This window comes from Schistocerca cancellata, chromosome 1, assembly GCF_023864275.1.
Source record: "Schistocerca cancellata isolate TAMUIC-IGC-003103 chromosome 1, iqSchCanc2.1, whole genome shotgun sequence".
Classification (NCBI taxonomy): domain Eukaryota; kingdom Metazoa; phylum Arthropoda; class Insecta; order Orthoptera; family Acrididae; genus Schistocerca; species Schistocerca cancellata.
This window is the reverse complement of record NC_064626.1, coordinates 598,369,588-598,397,099: the sequence shown is the minus strand read 5'-3', so window position 1 is coordinate 598,397,099 and position 27,512 is coordinate 598,369,588. Positions and strand designations below refer to the sequence as shown.

Sequence of the window (27,512 nt, the reverse complement as noted above, 5' to 3'; positions counted from 1 at the left end):
TAGGTGCTTGAGAAAAATTTCAGCTATAATTCCTGTTATGCTGGCACCCATAGCTACCCAATTTCTTAATTTGTAGATTTTTCCATTGAAAGAAAAGCAATTATTTTTCAATGGCAGTTCCAAGAGGTTAATGAATTCCAAGATTTCAGCAGGGGAAAGTTTCTTTGAGGTATATTTAGAGTCAAAAAGGGAGACCCAACAAAAGTAGATCGAAGATACATGCTGTGGGCAATAGTGAAATAAAGTGTTTCTTTAATGCATACAGAAGAATAATAAATAAATCAACAAACAGGACAACTTTTCATATCGATATATCTGTGTATCTGCACCATGGATAAGAAAGAGACGAAACATTATGAACCAAGAAAACCAAACAACATTAGAGTATGGGTAAATGATAAATTTAATTTAGGGTGAAAATCTGTGAGTTGCAGGTATATTCATATTATCATTATAAACCATTAAAACCTGGCAATGTGATGTTAAGAACAAGATTAAAAGGGTTTTGAATAGAAAAATCAACATAAACCTACTGACACATTCTCTAGAGTTAGACAGAGATATTATGTTGAGGGTGTGCTGAAAAGTAATGCCTCTCAATCTTTTATGTAAAAGCTCATACAACTTTCTAAATAAAATTAACTTTATTAACATTCTACATCTTTATTTTTCATATTTATATATTTACTTCTCATAATAGTCACCCTGGTGACAAACACATTTCTCGTTGATATTGTCACTATAGAATGTTTGAGTTTGTTGACAGAGCCAGTGAGGACAAGTTGGGACTGACGGAGGATGACTGATGACAGCTGTCAGATTATTGTACATGTCACAGTGCTCATGTGTGACATACCGTTGTCATGCTGCAGGAGAGAGTGCTCCATTGCAGATGATCTCTTCAAATTTGTGCTTCCAGTTCTTCTCATGAAGCGACATAGTTACGTTACACACTGCCATATTACACACTACAATTTGGACTCCTCTAGAGGTAGATGGTTGCAACTTGCATCAGGGAAGTGGGAAAGTCAGCCAAGTAAAATGTATGACTTATAATTACCCAACCAATATTGAGCATGTTTAAAAGAAATTAAAGGCATTACTTTTCAGTGTGACTCCATATGATATTAGAAACAATTACTATAGGATTCAGCTGTATACAGTGTTGAACATTTAACTACTTAGGTTTATGTAGTTGTTCTGACATCATTCATCCGAGTAGAGGAATGTGTGTTACATATCTCTCCAGTAGAGTGATGTGGAACCATACGTCTACCTAGCTGATGAACGATTCATCAAGACCTTTAAGCAATAAAGCAATTTATTAATTATGAATGTGAAAGTGAAAGGTTTTGTTATCTATTTTTGCAAGTAATGAGTATACAGAGGGCTGTGACCGCAGTATCTCCATTAGATGAAGTATCTGCGTGGCATTGTCATCTCATGCTGGAGTAAAATGTAATCTCATAGAAAATGGGTGCAGCATAACAACACTGTGTGAGATCAAGACAAGAACACACAATATTTATTCATGCTACATTTTTATGTCAGAGCTTGACAAGTCACCTTCACTGTGTTGTTTCCTGCGTTGTAAAGTTCTGAATGGAAGAAGTTGTATTTTACAGAACAATATAAAGAAATCATTCCAGAAGAAGCTCTTTGTATTTATTGATAAAATTTCCACATCTTCAAGTAGTTCAATTCCAGCATTAAACAAGTCTGCAGCATCAACCAACCTGCTCTGCTACAATGATATGCAAGAAATTTCAAGTGCATAAAGTTAAAACAATGGGAAATCAAGGAACTCAAATCTGAGACTATACAGATACATACAGGGATGATGCAGTGTGTTTGTGTGTAATTTACCTTGCGAAATAATTTTTCTGTAACTAGCAAGTTTTCACTCTTTTGCGTGTGCCTGTCAACGGCCCAACACCTCTACTGTTTGGTGAATCAACTCCTCTACTTCCAAATTATTTACTTTTTAGAAATCACTTATGTAAAAGATGCTTGACTGAAAGCACAAGGTGTGTGAATTTACTAGCCACACACAAGGCATTTGGCCTTAAACCAGATGTAACTAAAGCATCCAAACAGAGGTAGTCCAACTCAAACACAATTCAATATTACCAACATGCATGGGAATAGTAAGTTCCCATGCAAACAATCCCAAATGGGGAACAATTACAAATGATAAAACTATAACCCACCCCTCTTCGCAAAAAATGTGAAATGATCACATCCAAAACCCACATTTTTGTTTGCAAGTGTCAGATTAAAGTTTGGAACTGGATTTTACAAGACACAATAATAAATAAAACTGCAATGAGAACCACATCCTCATTATTTGTAAAGGATTGCAGCAGAATTTAAAATATTCTGATGGTTCCTTCATGGTTGTTGTTTGCTAATAAACATGTGTAAACAAATCCTTCACAAAGTGTCCATCAATCAACCCCAAGGAGCTTCACAAGTAAATATAGCCAGTCTTCGTTACTGTTCCATGTGAATATTGTTCACTGTAATGTTCATTCAACATAACGGGCATATTTCAATGAGTCAGGGTTTTCAAGCAATAATACCAATAAAACATCTTAACACTACATTTGAGTCTAGTCATTTTTACAACAGGTTTGTACATTACATGGCAATAAACACTATTCTTTCAAAATTTCAGAAAGTTTTAATTTTTCACTGCCACTTCTATCCATTTCTCTTTGAGCTGCTTTGAATGATGAAACCAAATCACTTTTTTCCTCTCCATGATCTTCTCCAAAATTCTTCTCTTCTTGCTTCACTCTGCTTTCTCTCTCAGCTTCCAGCAACTCAACAGCTGACAAAAACAAATCCTCCTCAGCAGTATTTCCTTCCTCTTCTAGTTTTTTATACAATGACAGAAACTTCTGTGTCATTGAACTTCTGCTCTCATCAGCGATGTTAACTGTTGTCATGAGATTGGAATATTCCTTGTGGAACCGTCTGAAAAAAGAATTTAAGCTATGATATCAAGATGTCAATTTATTTTGAGACAAAATACCATCAAAAGGGAAATCTTAAGAAAAAGAAAATAACAAAAATGACCAAAATTCTTCAAATCAACTGGCTGTTCTAGGAAAAAGCAAGTACATATTACAGTAAACATGGAAAAATGCATACACAGACAAATACACATACAGCTATCAGATATATGGAATTTTTATATTGCAACACTTGTCCCAGTGTCCAAACAACTTTTCCGGGACTTCCTATGCACTCCCTCTACAGCCAGGACCTTTCACTGTAAATTTTTGGTTCTTGCCTGTAGAAAAGTAACATATTTTCTCCAGGTGACAGAATACTGAATATATTAACAACCCATAGCAACAGTGTTTTATTAATGTGGTGTTTTTAGGTCCATTTTCCAATGAGGATATTAGTTAGTGTACAAGAGAGGAGCTGTGTTTTGATCACTATCTGTATATGTTTATAAAGTTATTTTATGTATGGACTCAGAATAAATACAATTATCATGTAGGATAAAAGTTGGCTTGCCATGTTTTTGTACTATTCTTTTTCAAAGTATCTAGAAAGTAGCATAACCATCTGACTAACTTGTAAGTGGCTCAAAGTTGCTTTCCAAGAGGATACATGTGTCTTGCATGCTTGATACTGATTTCAAGTTGATCACATTTATGCAGTTATTAACAGTATTTAGTCATTCCCTGTGCAATGGACAAAGTATATGTTACTTTTATAATCAAAGTTAATTATTTTCATGTTCCATAGATTGTTTTGCACACAAAATCTTAATGTTGTGGAATGAATAATTTTACAATCACATAATAAATTAAATGGTAAACATGGCTACATGCTGAACACACAATGTTTCTTAAACAGATGTCTACAAGATGATCAGGGATAATCACCACAGATTATTCTTACAGCACGTTATTGCGCTATGAAGACTTTCTTTCTTAAAGATGAATTACCCTAAACATCATTCCATATGACATTGTTGAATGACAATATGCAAAATATTTTAATTTACTGATTTGTCTCTTCTCACAATTTGCAATGATTTTAAGTGCAAATGTGGCTGACTACAATTTTTTAGGAGTTCCAAAATGTGTTTATACCAGTTTAAATTTTGAAGTTTCCATCCTATGTATCTGCAGTACCGGCTGCTATCTTGTCGGCCGCACAGTCAAATGCGTGTGCTGCCAGTTAGCCCACCACGTTATCTGCAGCCACCAACACAACACGAGGGCACTGCAATGAATGATTACACCACTGCCAATGAGATGCAAGCAAAACAGAGGAGAGTTTTCCAAAACACAGAATGGACAACAGTATTCAGAAAACACATCACACGATGTGGATTAAACTGCAAATTTGTAATCAGTCAGTGCCTTTTCAACTAGATACTGGAGCTTATGTCACGTCGCTTAACCTATGAAAAAACTACTGCTTAACACATAAGAAATTTGGCCAACCACCTTTGCAAAAATCAAGTCTGCATCTCACCACATATAAAATGATAGTGTTTTAGTGCTTGCAACACACTGCTTACCTGCAAAATACAAAAACATGACTAAGGAAGTTCCTTTCACTGTAGTTTGCTCATGGGCAAGTCCAAATATTTTCAGCATGGCTGTGTTTGATTCCTACCGATAGGATGTGCAGGACAATGTGCATGTCACTGACACACAAGTTTCCCATGCCACAATTCAACAACTCTGTGACATGTATCAACATTTGTTTGACAGACAATCATTGATTCCTACTGCTCCTATGTGTAGACAAAATTTTTGGATCACCTACAGGGAAGACAGTTCTTCTCAAAAATTGATCTTACTGAAACCTATCATCAATTACCACTGGATGAAGAGACAAAGAATATTTTTGTTATGAATATTGATGTCGGCATGTTTGAATATCAATGCCTATCTTCCTGAAAGGCTTCTGTACCTGTGTTGTTCCAAAAATTCCTTTAACAAGTAACATGTCTTCTAGCTTTAATTATTTTGATGACATCTGGATGAACAGCAGAACACCTTAAAAATTTGGACTGTCTTTTTCAAGTTTGTGGGCCTCAAACATACCTTGCAGAAATGTTCTTTTTTTAACACAATCATTGAATACTTAGGGCATATCATCGATGCCAATTATGCTCGTCCTATGATGAAACATTTGCAAGCAATTCAGTAACTGCCATCTCTTAAGAATTTACATGAACTGCAAGCTATTCTTGGAAAACTGACTCACTACTTGGAGTTCATTCCTAATGAAGCGCAAATTGCCATGCCTCTGAACCACCTCAGATGTAAAAATGTTCTGTTCCAGTGGTCAAAAGACTATGACTAAGCTTTTCAAAGACTGAAAAATGCTCTACTTTGTCAACATTGCTTTATCAGACCACTTGTGCTTGTGGTCAATGCCTCATCCCATGGTGTTGGTGTGGTTTTGTCCCATAAAATTGGCAAAACAGAACACCCCATCGCATTTGCTTCAAAATTTGAACAGTGCTCAGATTAATTAGTCAGCTGGAGAAGGAAGCCCTGGCTATAATATATGGTGTCACCCAATTACATCATTATGTGTTGACAGAAAATTATTCCTTGTCACGGACCACAAGCTTATGACTGCAAGGTTTCATCCATCAAAACAAGTTGCCAACCACGCAGCACAAAAGCTTCATTGTAGTTTGCAATTACTGTCAAAATATCAGTATGAAATTCTGTATCGCCCAACAGTGCAACACACACACGCTGAAACACTGTCTCGTTTACCTGTCAGCACAGATGCAGCATTTGATGCACTGGAATCTCCTTTTGTACTTACTGATTCTAGTGGTTTGCAATCACTGGATTCTTTTGCAATCACTGGATTCTTTTCCTGGTGATTCACAGCAGATAGTGCAAGCCACGGAGCATGACCAATCACTACCATTGCTAGCAAGTTACATTCACAAAGGTCGGCCATGCTTTCAGAAATGTATTCCTGACTCCTTAGTGTGAAAATACTTTGTGTACTGCAACAGTTTATCTCTTCTGAATGATGTGATTCTGCTTCTCATGCCCAATGACCAGACAAGTGTTAATCCTCACCTCATTGCAACAGCAAGTTTTAAGTCATCTACACAGAGTTCATTCAGGAACAGTTCGCACTAAGCAGCTGGTGCACCAACATTGTACGTGGCTTGGTTTAAATAAGGAAATAGAATTCGTGACAGCAAAATGTCATGCTTGCGTGGACGACAATCAGGCTGCTCTGCGCCAGGAATTTTTCTCCTAGCCGCATTCTGATACTGCATGGCGATGCCTCCATATAGACTCTGCTCGCCCCTCTTGGTAAACAGGTTGGTCAGTTATTGTCGATGCCAACTACAAATATCCTTTTGTTATCCCACTAAACAATTATTTCTGGCAATGGGCCTTGTTTTCCTTCCAAGGAATTTGCACGATTTTACACGCGCAATGGAATACAGCATGTCAGGACAGCAATGTTTTTGCCACAGTCTACTGGCATGACCAAACTTTTGTTCAAATGTTAACGACACAAATGTCAAAACTTCGAGTTTCACATTCACATGAAGATGTTTCCGAGTTTATATAACACTTTGCTAGCTCCCAACAGTTTTCTGACAGAATGTTTGCATGGGAGATGCCACAGAACTTTGCTGCATTTGCTCTGATCCAGCTTCAGACTTCAGCATGAAGTTGTACCCAAACGTCAGAGATCAATATCAAGTGTACAACAAGCCACAACTATGGAGATCCAGCATTGTTCTCAGATCAGCTGACAGAGCACAGTAAACTATTCGTGGCAGTGCAGGTATGCATCAGCACCATCAAAATCAGCTGCGGCTCCACGAATTCAGTGATCCTGCAGTAGATCAAACTGTTTTAGATTTCTTCACAGCATGACATCCGGCCACTGTGATGCAGCCACTTCTGTCTGATGCAAATGCATCCTCCTATGTAGCTAACCGAGTGGGTGTCTCAACCCATGGCCAAGTCAGTGATGGAAGTCTCTGCCTGCCCACCTGCATTGCCATTGCTGCCAACGTTGCAGGTCACCTCTCCCAAGGATATCAATGCTGTCACCATCAGCTAGTTGCGGCCACCCTCTGCAGCACCCTCCAAGTCGTCGGACGCATCATGCGCCTGGCTTTCCAAGGCAGTTTCCCTGGTGCTTGCAAGCTGCAGTGTCTGGATACGGTTCGGTCTGCTCTGCCCCCAGACACATACCCAGCCTCATCATTATACACAGCACACGCCTTCACCCACACCCTCCAAGTTAGTCAGGGAGAGAGGCAGTATCGGCCACTATCTGGTCAGCCACATATCCAAATTCGAGCAACGCCAGTTACGCTGCCACCTTTCCTACAGCAAGCACGGCAGCACAAGCGCACTACCATGAATGATTACACCACTGCCAATGAGATGCAAGCATCCCCTCTCTGGAGCTCCAGCAGCGGGTGTACTTAAGTTCAAACATACTTGCACTGACTCCATTTTGTATGTTTGCCAGTTGAGTAACATTTACAGACTTCCATAGTGGCCAGGGCTCATGCTCTACTGAATAGTTATTGAACTGAAGACTGACTGATTTATAAATCTGCTGTACCTGTATGTATTTAAACATTCAAAGCTACTATTAGCAACTGACATTCCAACTACAGCAACAAACTTACTTATTATTTTTACTATTTGATCTTAGATGTAGAATAACCCCCCCCATGAACCATGGACCTTGCCGTTGGTGGGGAGGCTTATGTGCCTCAACGATACAGATAGCCGTACCATAGGTGCAACCACAACGGAGGGGTATCTGTTGAGAGGCCAGACAAACATGTGGTTCCTGAAGAGGGGCAGCAGCATTTTCAGTAGTTGCAGGGGCAACAGTATGGATGATTGACTGATCTGGCCCTGTAACACTAACCAAAACGGCCCTGCTGTTTTGGTACTGCGAACGGCTGAAAGCAAGGGGAAACTACAGCCATCATTTTTCCCAAGGGCATGCAGCTTTACTGTATAATTAAATGATGATGGCGTCCTCTTGGGTAAAATATTCCGGAGGTAAAATAGTCCCCCATTCGGATCTCTGGGCGGCGACTACTCAAGAGGACATTGTTATCAGAAGAAAGAAAACTGGCGTTCTACGGATCGGAGCGTGGAATGTCAGATCCCTTAATTGGGCAGGTAAGTTAGAAAATTTAAAAAGGGAAATGGATAGGATAAAGTTAGATATAGTGGGAATTAGTGAAGTTCGGTGGCAGGAGGAACAAGACTTTTGGTCAGGTGACTACAGGGTTATAAACACAAAATCAAATAGGGGTAATGCAGGAGTAGGTTTAATAATGAATAAAAAAAACTAGGAGTGCAGGTAAGCTACTACAAACAGCATAGTGAACGCATTATTGTGGCCAAGATAGACACGAAGCCCATGTCTACTACAGTAGTACAAGTTTATATGCCAACTAGCTCTGCAGATGGTGAAGAAATTGATGAAATGTATGATGAGATAAAAGAAATTATTCAGGTAGTGAAGGGAGATGAAAATTTAATAGTCATGGGTGACTGGAATTCAACAGTAGGAAAAGGAAGAGAAGGAAACGTAGTAAGTGAATATGAACTGGGGCTAAGAAATGAATGAGGAAGACGTCTGGTAGAATTTTGCACAGAGAATAACTTAAGTGTAGCTAACACTTGGTTCAAGAATCATGAAAGAAGGTTGTATACATGGAAGAACCCTGGAGATACTAAAAGGTTTCAGATAGATTATATAATGGTAAGACAGAGATTTAGGAACCAGATTTTAAGTTGTAAGACATTTCCAGGGGCAGATGTGGACTCTGACCACAATCTATTGGTTATGAACTGTAGATTAAAACTGAAGAAACTGCAAAAAGGTGGGAATTTAAGGAGATGAGACCTGGATAAACTGAAAGAACCAGAAGTTGTACAGAGTTTCAGGGAGAGCATAAGGGAACAATTGACAGGAATGGGGGAAAGAAATACAGTAGAAGAAGAATGGGTAGCTTTGAGGAATGAAATAGTGAAGGCAGCAGAGGATCAAGTAGGCAAAAAGATGAGGGCTAGTAGAAATCCTTGGGTAACAGAAGAGATACTGAATTTAATTGATGAAAGGAGAAAATACAAAAGTGCAGCAAGTGAAGCAGGCAAAAAGGAATACAAACGTCTCAAAAATGAGATCGACAGGAAGTGCAAAATGGCTAAGCAGGGATGGCTAGAGGACAAATGTAAGGATATAGAGGCTTATCTCACTAGGGGTAAGATAGTACTGCCTACAGGAAAATTAGAGAGACCTTTGGAGAAAAGAGAACCACTTGCGTGAATATCAAGAGCTCAGATGGAAACTCAGCTCTAAGCAAAGAAGGGAAAGCAGAAAGGTGGAAGGAGTATATAGAGGGTCTATACAGGGACGATGTTCTTGAGGACAATATTATGGAAATGGAAGAGGAGGTAAATGAAGATGAAATGGGAGATATGATACTGCGTGAAGAGTTTGACAGAGCACTGAAAGACCTAAGTTGAAACAAGGCCCCGGGAGTAGACAACATTCCATTAGAACTACTGACAGCCTTGGGAGAGCCGTCCTGACAAAACTCTACCATCTGGTGAGCAGGATGTATGAGACAGGCGAAATACCCTGAGACTTCAAGAAGAATATAATAATTCCAATCCCAAAGAAAGCAGGTGTTGACAGATGTGAAAATTACCGAACTATCGGTTTAATAAGTCACAGCTGCAAAATACTAACACGAATTCTTTACAGACAAATGGAAAAACTGGTAGAAGCCGACCTCGGGGAAGATCAGTTTGGATTCCAGAGAAATGTTGGAACACGTGAGGCAATACTGACACTATGACTTATCTTAGAAGAAAGATTAAGGAAAGGCAAACCTACGTTTCTAGCATTTGTAGACTTAGAGAAAGCTTTTGACAATGATGACTGGAATACTCTCTTTCAAATTCTGAAGGGGGAGGGGTAAAATACAGGGATCGAAAGGCTATTTACAATTTGTACAGAAACCGGATGGCAGTTATAAGAGTCGAGGGACATGAAAGGGAAGCAGTGGTTGGGAAGGGAGTGAGACAGGGTTGTAGCCTCTCCCCGATGCTATTCAATCTGTATATTGAGCAAGCAGTAAAGGGAAGAAAAGAAAAGTTCGGAGTAGGTATTAAAATCCATGGAGAAGAAATAAAAACTTTGAGGTTCGTCGACAACATTGTAATTCTGTCAGAGACAGCAAAGGACTTGGAAGAGCAGTTGAACGGAGTGGACAGTGTCTTGAAAGGAGAGTATAAGATGAACATCAACAAAAGCAAAATGAGGATAATGGAATGTAGTCGAATTAAGTTGGGTGATGCTGCAGGAATTAGATTAGGAAATGAGACACTTAAAGTAGTAAAGCAGTTTGGCTATTTGGGGAGCAAAATAACTGACGATGGTTGAAGTAGAGAGGATATAAAATGTAGACTGGCAATGGCAAGGAAAGCGTTTCTGAAGAAGAGAAATTTGTTTTTAGATTAGATTAGATTTACTTTCATTCCAATTGATCCGTAGTGAGGAGGTCCTCCAGGATGTGGAACATGTCAGAAAAACAACAATACACGACAAATATTTACAACTAAAACAAGTAAGCTAATGTACCATTCCACAGGTCCCAAGTGGAATGATCGTCATTTTTTTTAATGAACACTAAGAGTCATTTTACAAATACTAATGCACTGAATTTAAAATAAAGTTTTTTTATTGATTTATAAGGTAATAAACATGTAATACAACTACTATAATACTTATTTACAATGAACACATTACTGCACTGAAATGGTGCAGAAGTTAGATTAAACTTACACACACACACACACACACACACACACAAGGCTTCTCTTAAACTGAATTTCATTGGTTGTTAAGCTCTTTATGGCTGCTGGCAAGTTATTGAAAATGTGTGTTCCTGAATAATGCACACCTTTTTGTACAAGACTAAGTGACTTTAAATCCTTGTGAAGATTATTCTTATTTCTAGTATTGATTCCATGAATTGAGCTGTTGGTTTGAAAAAGTGATATATTTTTAATGACAAATTTCATTAAGGAATAAATATATTGGGAAGCAGTAGTTAGTATCCCGAGTTCCCTAAACAGGCTTCTGCAGGATGTTCTTGAGTTCACACCACATATAACTCTTACTGCACGTTTTTGTGCCCGGAAAACTTTAGCTTGGCTTGATGAATTACCCCAAAAAATAATCCCATATGACATTATGGAATGAAAGTAAGCATAGTATGCCAACTTTTTCATTTTTATATCCCCTATGTCTGACAAAATTCGCATTGCAAACAGAGATTTGTTAAGACGCTTCAGCAGTTCTGTGGTGTGCTCCTCCCAGTTGAATTTATTATCAAGCTGTAATCCCAAGAATTTAACACTGTCCACTTCTTCTATCTTCTTGTCATCATATGTTAGACATATATTCTTGGGACACCCCTTACAAGTTCTGAACTGCATGTAGTGTGTTTTTTCAAAGTTTAGTGACAAAGAATTGGCTAGGAACCAGTGATTAATGTCCACAAATATTTTATTGGCTGATCTTTCTAAGACTACACTTGATTTGCTATTTATTGCAATGTTTGTATCATCGGCAAACAAAACAAACTTGGCATCTGGTAATGTTACTGATGAAAGGTCATTGATATACACAAGAAAAAGTAAGGGCCCCAAAATGGAACCTTGTGGGACCCCACATGTAATTAGTTCCCAGTTGGATGATGCCTGATAGCGTGATACGTGTTTCTTTCCTAATAACACCCTTTTTTTCCTGCCAGAGATATAAGATTTGAACCATTTTGCAGCATTTCCCGTTACACTATAATATTCTAGTTTACTTAAAAGGATATTGTGATTTACACAGTCAAATGCCTTTGACAGATCACAAAATATACCAGTTGCCTGCAATTTTTTTTCTAATGAATTAAGCACATTTTCACTGTAAGTGTAGATAGCCTTCTCAATATCAGAACCTTTTAGAAATCCAAACTGTGACTTTGACAGTATGTTATTTGAGATAAGATGGTTATAAAGATGACTGTACATTACTTTTTCGAAAATTTTTGAGAATGCTGGCAACAGTGAAATTGGACGGAAATTTGATGCTATTTCTTTATCTCCCTTCTTAAACAGTGGCATAACTTCAGCATATTTCAGCCACTCAGGAAATATTCCACTGATAAACGACTGGTTACACAGATAGCTTAATATTGTTAACATCGAGTATAGATTTAAGTGTCAGGAAGTCGTTTCTGAAAGTATTTGTATGGAGTGTAGCCATGAATGGAAGTGAAACATGGACGATAAATAGTTTAGACAAGAAGAGAAGAGAAGCTTTTGAAATGTGGTGCTACAGAAGAATGCTGAAGATTAGATGGGTCGATCACATAACCAATGAGGAGGTATTGAATACAATTGGAGAGTAGAGGAGTTTGTAGCACAACTTGACTAGAAGAAGGGACCGGTTGGTAGGACATGTTCTGAGGAATCAAGAGATCATCAATTTAGTACTGGAGGGCAGCATGGAGGGTAAAAATCGTAGAGGGAGACCAAGAGATGAATACACTAAGCAGATTCAGAAGGATGTAGGCTGCAGCAGGTACTGGGAGATGAAGAGGCTTGCACAGGATAGAGTAGCATAGAAAGCTGCATCAAACCAGTCTCAGGACTGAAGACCACAACAAAAACATGTAGAATAAATTAATATCTGAATTCTCTGTTCATGAACAGTGTCTGTTCCTCACACCTGCACCCACTAAAGAACCACACAGTGAGCAAGGAAGTTATAACAGTATTATTTCCTCACCATTTGTTAATATAGACATATGCTACACCGTGCCAAACATAAGAACTGATGTCCTTTATGTCTCTAAATCTGCAACATTACTCCAGTCCTAGCGATAAATATGAATCATCCAAAATCATAAGTATAAGCTAAAACATTACTCACTGCTGAAGATGAAATGTGTGTATGTATGTTTCATGCGACTGAAATTAAATGTATGTCTTCAGGAAATGACTTGGATTCAGGTAATCAGCTTAACTGAAGACATTTAAACCACTAACTATAGAACTTGAAAATTATCAAATCTGTGATTATTGTGCTTTCATATAGCTAGACCTGCACACTAAGGCAGAAATTCTTGGGTCTTCCTGAAGATGTCAGTCATGCACTACACCTAGAAAGCAGCTACTCGATAGCAGAGAATGTGTGGCATGTACATGAACACATCTTAAGTTAGAGAAACCCTCTGTAGGGCCAATAAGGAATAAGTATGAAGCTCTATAGACAAAATAATGAGTTATCTGTATTTAGTGTGTGTGTGGGGGGGGGGGGGGGGAAGAAAGGGGTGGGGGGTGGGAGTAATATACAGTCTTGCAGGTCAGGAAAAAGAAAATGTTACATAACATTAGTTAACTGCAAACGCATTCAGGGAAGCAGCTCAGAATTTCTCTTACTCATCAACCATAAATGCAAACATAATACTTGGTACAGATAGGTGGCTGTAACCAGACATTAATATGTATGAGAACATTCTTAATTTCTGAATGGAAGAAATATTGTTAAATTGGCTGGACAGACAAGTACTAGCAAAGTAACTATTGCCATACAAAACTGAGTTATGTTTAATTAAATAATTACAAAGAGTATGAACATATGATAATCTTGGTGAAGATTACCTTCAAAGTTGGAGCAAAACTACACCGTAATCCTATGTTCCCATCGGGTGCCCACAGTAAGTACTACAGAGGTAAGATGCACCACTGAAGGTTACAAAATATTGCACTTCAATTTACTGGTGATGATATAGGCTATTGATAGTACCAGCCAGCCACATACTGGAAGAAGCACACTTTTAAAATGAGAATGGGTAGCATGGACAATGTTGCGTAACACACTGAACCAAATGTATTTTCCAAAGGCATCCAGAGATGATGGTTACACAATCCACCCAAGAGAGAGTAACGCTGGTGACAAAGAAATACAGTTTTACGATTTACTGGATCAAGATACAAATATCAATAGCCAAGCACCATTAATCTCTTTAGTTGAGAGGCAGGTAAACAGTCCTACATGAAAGTGTACAAAAAAAGTAAAAAGAAGAGCAGCCAATAGCAAATATTTAACTTTGGTAAGAAGAATGAGAAGCTATTCCCATTTTTGGATCTCACATATTGATAGTAAGAATACCTATCAAAAGTGGAGAAAATGGATTATCAATAAATACAAAAAATTAATACAATATGAAGCTGTAAATCAAAAAATGTAATTGTAGTGTCTTTTAATAGTATAAGATTTGCTTGTAGTTTAGGGAATGTAACTATGCTAATAAGAAGTGTTTATACATTATTTTACAGTATATCGTAATGGAATGTTATGTTGCTTTGGAATGTTGTAATCCTACACTGCATGGTGGTGCATATATGCACTGTAAATCAGTTTCCATCGGCATTATAAAGCAGCAATAGTTTTTTAAGGCTCTATCCACGCAGCAGTGATACATTGCTGAATCACCAGTTTCAATTATTGCTTTCATTATTAGCAATTTTCACAGAGTTAATTTTCTGTGCAGAGTGATGTTTGGTGTTGACACTGTACAATCTTAGTGTTGAGTACTGAGTGTTTGAATAATCAATAATCATTGTTGTAGCTAAAGGTAAGCACTAAAACAGTATGTATTGATGGCCTAATTTGTATATTTTACAGCATCTCACCAAGATAAGCCTATCCACTGAAGACATGGGCGTCATTGATGCTTGCTTTACTGTTAATACTTCATTATCACCAATTGAAGAGTCACCATTAGAACTTCAATGGATCAGCAAAAGGTATTCAATGGGATACATAAAGCACAAAGTTCTGAAGGCCCAAGGCAGCATTACTAAGGTAATTGCCACAGCTGCTGGTGTGAGCCAAGTAGATATTGTTCAAATAAAAATGGAAGAGTGCCAAAAACATAAAGATAAGGACACCTTAATTGAAGAACTTAAGATTAAGCTTCAGGCTTCAAGAAATTGCAGTAAAGTTCAAATTTTGATCCTGGCCACAAATAGCTGGACTATTGAAAAAATGGCTAAAGAATTTGCTGTTTCAACTAAATGGTGAAAAAGTCTAGGAAACTAAAGATGGAAGATTGGATTTTGGCAACAACTGCAAACCAAAATGGGAAAAAGCTCAATGATGAAGTAAAACAAAATGTCCTCACTTGTTTGGAGATGATGAGTTTTCTCATTTATGCCCAGCTAAAAGGATTATGATGCAGTAAGAGTAACTGGGAAAAAGATTCACAAGCAGGAACCACTGCTCCTTTGTAACCTGTAAGAAATGTTCACTGCTTATTGTAAGCAATATGGAAATGAACTGAGCTTCTCAAAATTTTGTGAGCTCAGGCTGAAATGGTGCACTACAGTTGGTGCTTCTAGATCACATTCGGTATGTGTATGTGCAATTTATCAAAATGTCAAATTAATGTTGGCTTCAGAAACATCCATCCGAGACGACTACAAGGTTTTGAGAAGAAACTATATGCAGCTTGGAATCAAAAGATTATATACTGCAACGTTGTGACAAATGTCCAGGAAAAATACAACTAGAGGCTTTTCTTAAAGATGCTTTTAAAGATTATGACCTTGAAGAAACAATGTAATACAAGCAATGTGTCCATACTGACAGAGGCATGTTAGAGACATGCCAGAGAACTGTTGAAGGTTTCATGGAGGCACTGATTTTGAAACTTACTGGTTTAAGAAGCCATCACTTTGTGACATAACACTGAAGTTTATACCTTAAGCAGCTAAAAAGAAATCTTGCAGGAAATGAATTAATTGTATTAATGGATTTTGCTGAAACTTGTTCATTTGTTGTACAAGATGCTGTGCAAGGATTTCATTGGGAGAATAGTCGGACCACATTACATCTGTTTGTTATCTATTTTGGTGGCAAATAATGTCAGAGTATTAGCATTTGTATTATCAGCGACTGTCTTCATTACGATGCCATTGCTGTCCACCCGTTTCAAATAATGTTAATAGCATATTTAAAGATAAAGAATGAAAACATTAAGAACATTTATTTCTTTAGTGATGGTTCATCAGCTCAATAAAAGAATTTCAAAAATTTCATCAATTTATGTATGCATGAAAAAATTTTGCCATCAATGTCGAATGGAATTTTTCTGGAACAAGCCACAGTAAATCGCCTTGTACTGGCACTGTGGGAACAACAGAAAGACTAGCAACCTGTGCTAGTTTGCAGAGGCCCTTCGATAACCAAATATTGACGCCATATGACTTTTTTCAAATTCTATGGTGACAGTATTCCAGGCATAGTTTTTTTGCGTATAAAAAAAATTTGAAAAAGTTCAGCCTGATCAAGCAACAAGAAGAGTTTCCAATGATGCTACAGCAATCACAGTTAATGCCTCTGAAGTAGATGAAGAAATTCCAACAATCTCAACTGCAAGTTTACAACCAGGACAGTGTGTTGCATGGGTGTAAGACAATTTTTGGTGGGTAGGAAAAGTTTCATATGAACAAGATGATGTCCTCATCAGCTTTATGAACCCACATGGTTCTGCTCGTTCCTTGCACTGGCCAACTGCTAAAGACACCTGCTGGATTTCTGAGCAGCATATTTTCATGACTTTAGAAGCACCATCATCATCAGGAAGACAATACAGTTTTCCTCTGTCTGTCATTGACAAAATTGTAGAACTATTTAACCAAAAATGGAGCTGACTCTTTAGTGTTTTTGTTTTGCAAATTTGCTTGTGTTGTGTATGGCATTAGTTAAATTAATGTTTGAAACTGATTTATATACTAAATAAAAAATTTATTAGAGGACTTAATGAGTAAAATATCTCACTTTTCGATCTCCGGGAAGTACTAAAATAATAACTTCTGAAATGTATTCTTACTAATCAGTATGTAAGCTCCAGAAATTAAACAATATAGCTTTGAAAGCTTAAGCATGCTCTTTCCAGCTGTGGCAAGAAAAAATGGATTGAACAAGACACAGTTGAGATACTGCCCCCCAAAAATACGCTACAATTTGCATTTAGAAAATTTTGGCCAAACTTGCAGATGCATACCTTCTCATCTAGGCATCCAATGTTAATTAAATTTGATACATATACAGACATCATAGGTAGGAATAATCCTCTGAAGTTTTGGTGTGATTGGTCCATATGAAGAGAAGCAAGGGTTGGTCAAACCTTGGCTCTTAAAATAGTGCGACAAATTTTTTAGCCACTTTAGAGGCTTGTATCTACGTTTAGGAGTGGCTAAATCTCACATTTTTGTCATGGTGTGATTCAGCATAGAAAGTTGTCTGTGTATATTAATGTACATGACCAAATGTTTGCTAGAAATTTTAAAAAAGCCTACCAAACTTAGCACATTTGTGCCTTTGTACACGATGCGAAGATGAATAGCCTCTCTTTAAAAGCTCCTAAGAATTCAACCACTGAAGGTACTGAACTGAAATTTGTTATATAACCATCAAAGACCATATAGAACCTTTCCACAAAATTTCATTAGATTTGGAGATGGTCAAGTGGGGACCTCTGGTCACCTTGACATCGAATGACCAAAAAGTAAAAATTGCAGAGGGGCCAAGGTTGAATAAATTAAGTAGGCGTGAAATGACAATGGGTTGCAGTTGGTGAACAGAGATGAAGGAACTTGTTTAGGTTGGACTAACATGAATAAATGAATCAAAATTGTCTCAGGTCTGAAAACAACAACACAACACACTTATAGTATTGTTGTTATTTCTTGAGATCCTAAATTTGCACATTTTGTTATTTGTTGTTACTCTTATCTCTATTTCTCACTCTTTCTGGTGTAGGGAATGGGGGAAGGGGAAGAGGGGGAGGAGGGGGGGGGGCAGGAACAACAAAATGACCGGGAGAGCTGGGACACCAAGGAAATGATTCCAACAGGATGCCAAAATAGTTACACTTCCAAAAGTGTTTTAACATTCAACACCAATGAAGGCTGATTGGAGAAGGTGGTCTCTGTTGGAGATGACCCATTTTTGAAACTTTCCACTGATTTCAAATTTCCAGTGAATCTTGAAAAAACACACTGAATATAAAAATTATGAAGATTTTTCAAAACTTTTGTCATGCTATTTTAAATTTAACTAAACTGCGTTATGTATGAAGCAAATGTACACCTCTGGGTACTCTACAGAGGAATTTGTTACTATAGTATTTATGTCGTCTTCACATACATTGGCTTCATCAACTCACAGCCAAACTGTCCTCTTCCAACATAACCGAGACCCCAGACCACTTTACGAGATCAGTGAATCATCCCAATAAAGATTTCAAGCGGACAGCATCAGCACACTGGAAAGCAAGCGACATGCAGCTGCTGCAGAGGACTGGGTGTTGCGTGTACTTCATCACCATTTTCACCATCATTGACACGCAAGTCACCGAAGAGGCATCAACTAAAAAAACTTGCAATACGGCGGCCGAACCCTGAAGGGGATATCTCGGCCAATAAATGTCATACGATCATTTCATCTCATTGCCCCAGAGTTTGTCCACAAACATCTGTACCACATTTACAGTCACGCACCAAATCAGCATGTCATTAGCACACCTTGAGGCCGTTTTTTTAATGTAGTTTTCTAACATCTTTACGATTCACATGATAGCGCCAAGATCTGCCGTGGTATATAACACTCTACCGTTTTGCAGTGCTCACTGAGATCGCCGAAGCATGCCCAGAGCGCAGAGTATTTGAGTTAATTGAAATTCTTACGCTCGCAAATTATCCTCGGGGTAAAAGATATTCCTTATGGGTACATTTGGAGCAGGTCTGGAAAAGGTTGGCTCGTACTTCGGTGGAAAGGATTTGTACACATCGTACCAAATTGGTCTATCTTCATTCTTCATGGCACCAGACTTCAGAAGACCGGTAACCCTGCGAACGAGAAACACGGACATAGTTTATGTGAACTACACTATCGTCATCATATGCAACTTAAGCCCACACGATTTGAGGTAGTAGCAAAACTACTAAAATTTACCTTGAATATATAGTTCCAACTTTTTCTAATCTGCTACTTGCCATGTCTCAGAAGGACGAAATATTTCTAACACCACTTCTGTTACACTACGAAGAAGAGATGGTTTTCTCCTATAGACCAATAAAATATCTATACATCACTAACATTGTCCATAACAAAAATATAGTGCTACGCTGCTGCGGTCGTAGTTGTCTAGTGTTTGTAAACACACGAACTTTTAAAGGCTCTGTACCACGCTACACTCGATGTTTACACATAACATTGAACGAAGTCGCGGCTGCCCGTAATATAGGCGGCAGTGACACAGCTTGAAAATGAATAGAAAACCATTCCAAATAGAAGTAGCAAATTAGTCAAATAAGTAGAAAATATGCAGGAATAGTTTACTTTGTGTTAAAGGGAAATTAGAGGGAAAAATTATAAAAACAAAACATGTGACAACCTAACAGCTTTCAGCGATATGCGTTGGTTGTGATTGTCACATGTCTTGGTGACTGGTGTTGTGACGTTGAAACGAAGTGTGTAACTGTGTATGTTGTGAATTAAGTTCGTTATAATATTGCAGCAAGATGAGTTTGAGTCTGATTCCTGAAGAGAGAATACGAGCTATTGGATCAGTGTTGAACGACCAGGAAAGGCCGCTGAAAGAAAGATTTAGAGCATTATTCACATTGAAAAACATAGGCGGACCTGTTGCTGTTGAATGTATTAAGCAATGTTTTAATGATCCTTCAGCGTTACTGAAACATGAACTGGCATACTGCCTTGGGCAGATGCAGGATCCCATCGCAAATCCTATTCTGATAGATATTTTGAGAGACCGTAATCAGGAGCCCATGGTCAGACATGAAGCAGGTCAGGTTACATTAGTCCTGGAACTTTCAATGACATATCAGTTAATTTTGTTGAGAACTATAGAATTTTCACTGAAGGCCCTATACCGTAGAGAAATTAACATTAGACTATGTGATATTTGATAGTGTAACAGCAATATTATCTCAAATCGTTATCGATACGGAAAGCATTAGTAAAGATATTTCTTTTGTTTCAAGAATATGCACGTCAGCGGTTTCACACAATTTTGTATGATATTTTCTTACATTTGAAGTGGTATGTTCTCGTAGAGTAGTGCGTAACATAGAGTAGTGCCTATACTTAACGCAGTTGAAGTAGCCCAAGTCAGATCTACTTCATTACTGAAAGTTTTCTTTGTTTATTTATATTTGCTAGTAGACTAAATAGTACCTATGATGCCTGGTGTATATGGGACCTTTTTCTTTTTTTTTACATGGGCTGTATGAGTAGTAGGGCCTAGTCGTATGTAAGTACAATACTGGTAGAAGGGGAAAAGAAAATTTATTAGAAAGATTTTGATTACACTTCTTTGTACTACTATATGCAAATCTTTTGGGCTTAAAGATTATCTCTACTAGTTGATAAAGCCTTTCGAAGTTTCTGCATGTTAGATCTCACTTAGCCAGTGATAACATCTTGAAATTTTTTTGTCAGTGCTGGAACCCAAGGCACTTTGGATGCATTAAATAGTGAAAAATTACTTGTAGCAAAGTCCAAGCTACATGAGCAGTCTTACAAAGTGAACACTTTGAATTGACACACTAATTATTTGCCAAGAAGTGCAACATACCAAGAATAACTGTTGAATCAGTTGAAATTGTACATATTTCAACACCTGTCCTACAGCCTACACTTGGAAGCAAGTGATTTCCACCTCATCATGCATTTTTTTAGGCCTCTTCATCTCAGAGTAGCAGTTGCAACCTATGTCCTCAATTATTTGCTGGATGTGTTCCAGTCTGTCTTCCTCTACAGTTTTTACCATGTGCTGCTCCCTCTCATACTATGCAAGTTACTCCCTGATGTCTTAATAGATGTCCAATCATCCTGTCCCTCATTGTCCAAGTATTCCGTATATTCCTTTCCTCACCAACTCTGCTGAGAACTTTCTCATTCCTTACCCAGTCCACCTAACTTACAAATTTTTTTTGTAGCACCACAGCTCAAATGCTTAGATTCTCTTCTGCTTCAGTTTTCCCACAGTCCTTGTTTCACAACCATACAGTCCTGTGCTCCAAACATACATTCTCAGACATTTCTTCCTCAAAGACTATATTTGTTACTAGCAGACTTCTCTTTGTCAGGAATGCCCTTTTTGCCAGTGTGGCGGACAGCAGGTAAATAATCAAAATGGTCGTTACCTTTGTTATGTCACCATGAAAAGACACTTAAATTGTGTACCTGCGTGCTTTAAATCTACCTTCGCCATTTACAAAAGCCTGAAAATGATAATTGCAGTCAGTGAGAAAGTGGTGGAGAACATATTGAACATAATTTCCAGTCTGCCAGTCCACATAACTCTTTGAACTCATTGAAAGAAAAAAATTCCTACTTGCTGTTTACCCAGTTGAATCAGGAACGGTGACTGTAATTAAAAGTTCTGAGTTTTAACTGATTGATACATTCTTTAAAGGTTGACATACACAAAATATAATGATATCCCTATCAGAAACAGCAATATTAACAGTTCAGAGGTGACCTCTGCAGTAAGTTCAAAGTTAAATGATCTATTGCCCTGACTTCTAACCAAAAGTTAATTGCTTGTCTGAAAAGTAGAAATGATCTCTCCTCTTGCTTTGTGGTTTTGTCAACATGACGGGCAACACACAAACAGTTACGTCCGTGAAATCTTAGCGACCCACAGCACACACAGGCATTTGATTGACATGGACAGACTGGTATCTTGGTGCAAAGTCTCTCTTCTAACTGCATCGCTGGCTGTATTTATGCACAGCAGATGTCCAAAAGGAATGTGTGCTATCTACCAACCTAGGCACAGGTAGCAGCATCTAAATGGCCCTTTCTTGGACATGTATTAATTAATAGCTCTGTTTAACAATTTACAATCTTCTTAATTTTTATATAAAGACAGTTATTTTTTCTTCAGTTACTGAAAAAGTTTTTGCTCTACTGTGTTTAAACTTTGCTGGCTAAAATTTTAGTATGGATCTGATAGTAGAACATGGCCTTTGAACTGCCTCTTTAAGATTCCTTGTATTAAGAGTTATTTACAGTACATTCTTGAAATTTTGTACAGCTTTATTATATTATATTATGAATATAATGAAGTGCTATAATTAGAACTTTCTATTACAAATACAAACGATACTTAATCTATTATGAATAAGAATGTTTCAATTGTGACATACATTTGCATATTCTGATAAGTTTTCAGCCTCTTAGTCTTATTATTTGGTGCCACTTATTTTATTCTTTGGATCATATATTATGCCGAGTCCTTATGATGTTAACATTAACATACTGAAGAATACACTGACAAAGTTTGGAAAGTTATTTTAATTTTTCAATTTCTCCCTTAGATTATGGTGCAATTCTTTGACTGTTGAGCACAGATATGTTCTGATGATGTGGCGCTGGTAGTAGTGAATGGGGGTAAGCCCCAGCGCACTCGCACGCTTCTGTACCTCTTACAATCATACAGTGCTTGTTTTGCCTCAAGAACTAGTCTGCTTTTTACATCCTACTTGCTCCATCTGCCATGGCTTATTTTGTTGTCTAGGTACCAGAATTCCCTAAGTTTATCTGGTTTGTGATCCCCAATTGTGATAAGTTTCTCGCTTTTCTCATTTCTGCTGCTTCTCATTACTTCCATCTTTCTTCGATTTACTCTGTCCATATTTTGTGCCCATTATACTGTTCATTCAAAAAATCCTATAACTCTGCTTCACTTTCACTAAAGATATCAATGTCATCAGCAAATCTTATCACTGATACCTTTCATCTTGAATTGTAAACCCACCCTGGAACCTTTCTTTTATTTCCACCATTACTTCTTCAATGTATGGGAGCAGAAGACTACATCACTGTCTTACATCTTTTTTAATGTGAGCACTTCGTTCTTGGTTTTCCAGTGTTATTGTTCCCTGTTGGGTCATGTACATATTGTATATTACCTGTCTTTTGCTGTGATTTACCCCTATTTTTCTCAGAATTTTGAACATCTTGCACCAATTTACACTGTTGAAAGCTTTTCAGAGTCGCCATATCCTGTGAATGTGCCTTGACTTTTCTTCAGTCTTCATTCCTTATCAACACAGCATCAAAAGTGCTTCTCTGGTGCCTTTACCTTTCCTAAAGCCAAATTATCATCCAACAGCTCCTCAATTTTCTTTTCCATTCTTCTGTATATTATTTTTGTCAGCTACTTGGCTTCACGAGCTGTTACGCTCATTGTGCTATAACACTCGCATTTGCCAATGCTTGGTACATCATCATCCGTCCATACATTCTACAGACCAGTGTGAATAGTGGTTTTGTGGCCACTTCCCCCAATGATTTTAGAAATTCCTATGGAATGCTATTTATCCCTTCTGCTTTATTTGGTATTAAGTCATCCAAAGCTCTTAAATTCTGAGTATAATACTGGACACTGATCCCCTTGTTTTTAAGTACCCATAAGTTCCATCTAATACTGTATTACATATCTCTGTCCTGTTGACTTCTGTTTCTTCTTCTATCACATTATCAAACAACTCGTAGAGGCCTCCATTGCACTCTTTCCACCTAACTGCCCTCTCTTCTGCGTTTAACAGTGGAATTCCCATTACAGTGTTTATGTTACTGCCCTTGCGTGTAATTTCACCAAACATTGTTGTTACTTTCCTATATGCAGAGTCAGTCCTTCATACAGTGCTGTACAGATATAGACAGATAATATATAGTTCAGCAAGTGCCCATTATTAGTGTCACACATATTAATCAAAAATGGAAAATCCATGCTTGAAGGTAACAATATTATGAAAAGGATAGTTGCTACTAACCAAAGAGTGGAGATGCTGAGTCACAGATAGGCAGAACAAAAAGACTGTCAGAAAGTGAGTTTTTGGCCAACAAGGCCTTCGTTGAAAATGGACAGCCCCCCCCCCTCCCACACACACACACACACACACACACACACACACACACACACACATGTGCGCGACTACAGTCTCATCTGGCAACTGAAGCCAGACTGCGAGCAGCAGTGTGTGATGGGAGAGGCAACTGGGTGGTGGGAATGAGGAGGCTGGGGTGCGGATAGGGATAGCAGGGTAGGATTGGAGGACAGTAAAGTGCTGCTTGTGGTAGCGTGCAGGAATGAAGTGGAGAGAGGGCGTGCAACTAAATGCAGTCAGGAGTTAGGTGGAGGGCAGGGGAGAGTGGGGGTAGCAGAAAAGGAGAGAAGTAAAAAGATTGGATGTGTTTGTGGAATAGAGAGCTGTGCAGTGCTAGAATGGGAGCAGGGAAGGGGCTAGTTGGATAAGGACAATGGCTAATGGAGATTGAGGCCAGAAGTGTTACGGGAACGTAGGATATACTGCAGGGAGAGTTTCCACCTGCACAATTCAGAAAAGCTGTTGTTGGTGGGAAGGATCCAGATGACACAGGTTGTGAAGTAGTCATTGAAATAAGAGTGTCATGTTGCATGGCGTGCCTAACAGCAGGGTGGTCCAACTGTTTCTTGGCCACAGTTCATTGGTGGCCTTTTATGTGGAGATAAGCTTGTTGGTTGTCATGCCCTTATGGAATGCAGCACGATGGTTGCAGCTTGGCTTGTAGATCGCATGTCTGGTTTCACAGGTAGTCCTGCCTTTGATGGGGTAGATGAGGATTGTGACTGGACTGGAGTAGGTGGTAGTGTGAGGACGTATGGGACAGGTCTTGCATTTAGGTCTGTTACGGGGATATGAGCCATGAGGCAAGGGGTTGAGAGCATGGGTTGTGTAGTGACGAGTAGTCCCTCTCAAAATATATTGAATCTCTCACCGAGGCCTTCACAGACCGTAATTACCCTCCCACCCTTGTACAAAAACAGATATCTTGTGCCTTACCTTTCCAGTCACCCACCACCTCCCAAAGTCCCACCGTCTGGCCACTCAGTACCATCCAGAGTGGAGTAACTGAGTTACATACATCAGGGTGTAGATTACCTCTTGTGCGCTGAAATGAGAAATGTCCTACTCACTATCCTTCCCACCCCTCCCACAGTGGTATTCTGCCACCCACTGAACCTACACAATATCCTTGTCCATCCCTACACAACTCCTGCTCCCACCTCTTTGCTTCATGGCCTATGTCCCTGTAATACACCACCACCTACTCCAGTCTTGTCACAAGCATCACCTATCCCATAAAAGGCATGGCTACCTGTGAAACCAGTCATGTGATCTACAAGCTAAGCTGCAACCACTGTGCTGCATTTTATGTGGACATGACAACCAACAAGCTCCCTGTCTGCACAAATGGCCACCGACGGGAAAGTGGCCAAGAAACAGCTTGTCCACCCTGTTGCTGAGTGCTCCACTCAACGTGATGTTTCTGAATTGCACAGATGGGAACTGTCCTGTAATATATCCTATGTTCCTGTAACTCTCCTGGTGTAAATCTTCGTTAGTCATTGACCTTACCCATCTAGCCCCTTCCCTGTCCCCATTCCAGCACTACATGGCCCTCTTTTCCCCCAATGCACCCAGTCTCTTTACTCCTCTCCTTTTCCATCACCTGCACTCTCCCCTGCCCTCCATCTAACCTCCTGACAGCAACTAGTTGCATGCCCTCTCTACACTTCATCCCTGCGCACTCCCACAAGCAGCACTTCGCTGTTCTCCACCCCTACCCTGCTATCCCATCCCAGCCTCCACCTCACCCCCACCATCCAGTTGCCTCTCCCACCATGCACTTCTGCTCATAGTCTGGCTTCAGCTGCCAGAAGAAACTGTTGTCGTCTCTGTGTATGTGTGGGGGGGGATCTGTTTTTGACAAAGACCTTGCTCGCCAAAAGCTCACTTTCTGACAGTCTTTTCATTCTGCCTATCTGCGACTCAGCATCTCCACTCTACTCTATCATGAATAGCAGTTATCCTTTTCATAAGATTGTTACATTCAAGCCTGAATTTTCCATTTTGTGATTAATAAGTGCAAAATTAATAGATGGCACTTGCTGTACTATATCTTCACTTCAAAATCTCAAACTGCTAACCCACTGCAAACCCACTATATTGCATACTTCATTGTTCACTATGTACTTTGACAGCAGAAAGTGGTAGTTGCTGAAAGTTGAGTTGCCCACCCTTTACACTGAAACCAGTCACAGGTCATGCCATGTCAAATCAACACAATTTTGGGAGATTTTCAGAATTGATGTCTCAGATTTTCATGATTTTTGGTATGCAGCAATATATCATAGACATATGAAAAAATACCAAATTTCAGTTATACTGCACAATTATTTTTTAAGTTATTAATTTTTAAAGATTACAAATAAAAAAAAAATTCGTATTTTGGCACCTTTAGATGCCCATAGGCTGGCAACCAGTGAGGGTATAAACCTGGAAGTGGTGTCATTTTAAAGCTGTTGAATGGGGCTTTAATATGATGTGCCACAAGATAGGCGTTACAATTTTTAAAAAAATTGAAAATTATAAAATTTAAATTTCTCTAAAAGTGGTGATTTTAAAAATTTCAAAAAATATCAAATATAGTTTGTAATGTCTTAATACATATAGCAAAATTCTATCATGGGATCTCAATGGGATCAGGATATGCAGGGCTTCAGATACACACACGTTTTGTAAAAAAAAGTACCAAATTAGTAAAATTTTACTTTTGAATTACTAATTTTGCTATGCAGTGTGCAGGACACTATTAAATTAATAAAACACACTGATTACTTTATAGTGTACCATATTTGGAAACTTCTCTTTAAAAGAAAACTGGAGCTGATTGCCCTACGAATAGAGGGAAATCCCCTTTTACTCGGATAAAAAGGGGATTTCCCTTGTGGGAAATCCCCTTTCACAAGGTGGAAGCTGATTGGTCAAGCAGATAAGACCACATTTATAGCCAGTGTAGCATCAGAGTTGCTTGTATGAAGTTCATTTGATGTTTCCTGTGTTATTGTATATTTAGAACACAACCCATTTCTTGGCAACTATACTTTTCCTTGTTAATTTCTCACTGTTTTTCCCTTGCAGGATGAATACCACTGACAAGATAGTGAGAATAGATTGTTTTAACCCTTTTAATAAGCCTAATCACTCCCATGCAAGAAAAGGTTTCAGACGTGTTACTTCATGGATGTTTGACTTGATTCCAGGAACACCTGAGTCATCCAAGGTCTGTGACCATTGTAGGAAGCAGCTGATGAAGTTGAAAAATGAAAAACATAGAGAAATTTCCACTGGAACTAGCAACATACATGAAGAAAGTCAGTCTGATACTGAAATTGAAGAAGCTATTGATATGCCATTTTCAAATGAATGTGAAGCTCTAACAGCTCTCTTTTAGAGATGGGAGAGTCGCCTGTAGACAGACTGTCCGCCGCTCGTGGTCTCGCG

At 38.6% G+C, this 27,512-nt stretch overlaps 2 protein-coding genes across 2 annotated transcripts in view; one reads left to right on the top strand and one right to left on the bottom strand.

Annotated features, from left to right (window-relative positions):
* Positions 1–2,493: 2,493 nt before the first annotated feature.
* LOC126182196 (probable 28S ribosomal protein S23, mitochondrial) lies at positions 2,494–19,416 on the bottom strand. The gene is made up of 3 exons (XM_049924830.1): positions 19,102–19,416; positions 18,834–18,995; positions 2,494–2,979 (listed from the first exon to the last, which is right to left on the bottom strand). Exons 1-3 carry the CDS (start codon positions 19,143–19,145, stop codon positions 2,658–2,660), a joined length of 528 nt encoding a protein of 175 aa, XP_049780787.1. The 5' UTR covers positions 19,146–19,416; the 3' UTR covers positions 2,494–2,657.
* A 155-nt stretch (positions 19,417–19,571) lies between these two features.
* The window catches only part of LOC126182179 (deoxyhypusine hydroxylase), a 40,242-nt gene continuing 32,301 nt past the window's right edge, over positions 19,572–27,512 (top strand). The window contains exon 1 of the mRNA XM_049924829.1: positions 19,572–19,956. Coding sequence (XP_049780786.1) covers positions 19,671–19,956 — 286 coding nt within the window. The 5' untranslated portion in view covers positions 19,572–19,670. The remainder of the gene's footprint in view (positions 19,957–27,512) is intronic.

Coding starts and splice junctions, on each gene's coding strand:
- LOC126182196 (XM_049924830.1), bottom strand. CDS start 19,145: ATGGCAAGTAGCAGATTAGAAAAAGTTGGAACTATATATTCAAG. Junction 18,996..19,101: donor GTTGGAACTATATATTCAAG/GTAAATTTTAGT, acceptor TCTCGTTCGCAG/GGTTACCGGTCTTCTGAAGT. Junction 2,980..18,833: donor CCCGAGGATAATTTGCGAGC/GTAAGAATTTCA, acceptor TTCTTTTTTCAG/ACGGTTCCACAAGGAATATT.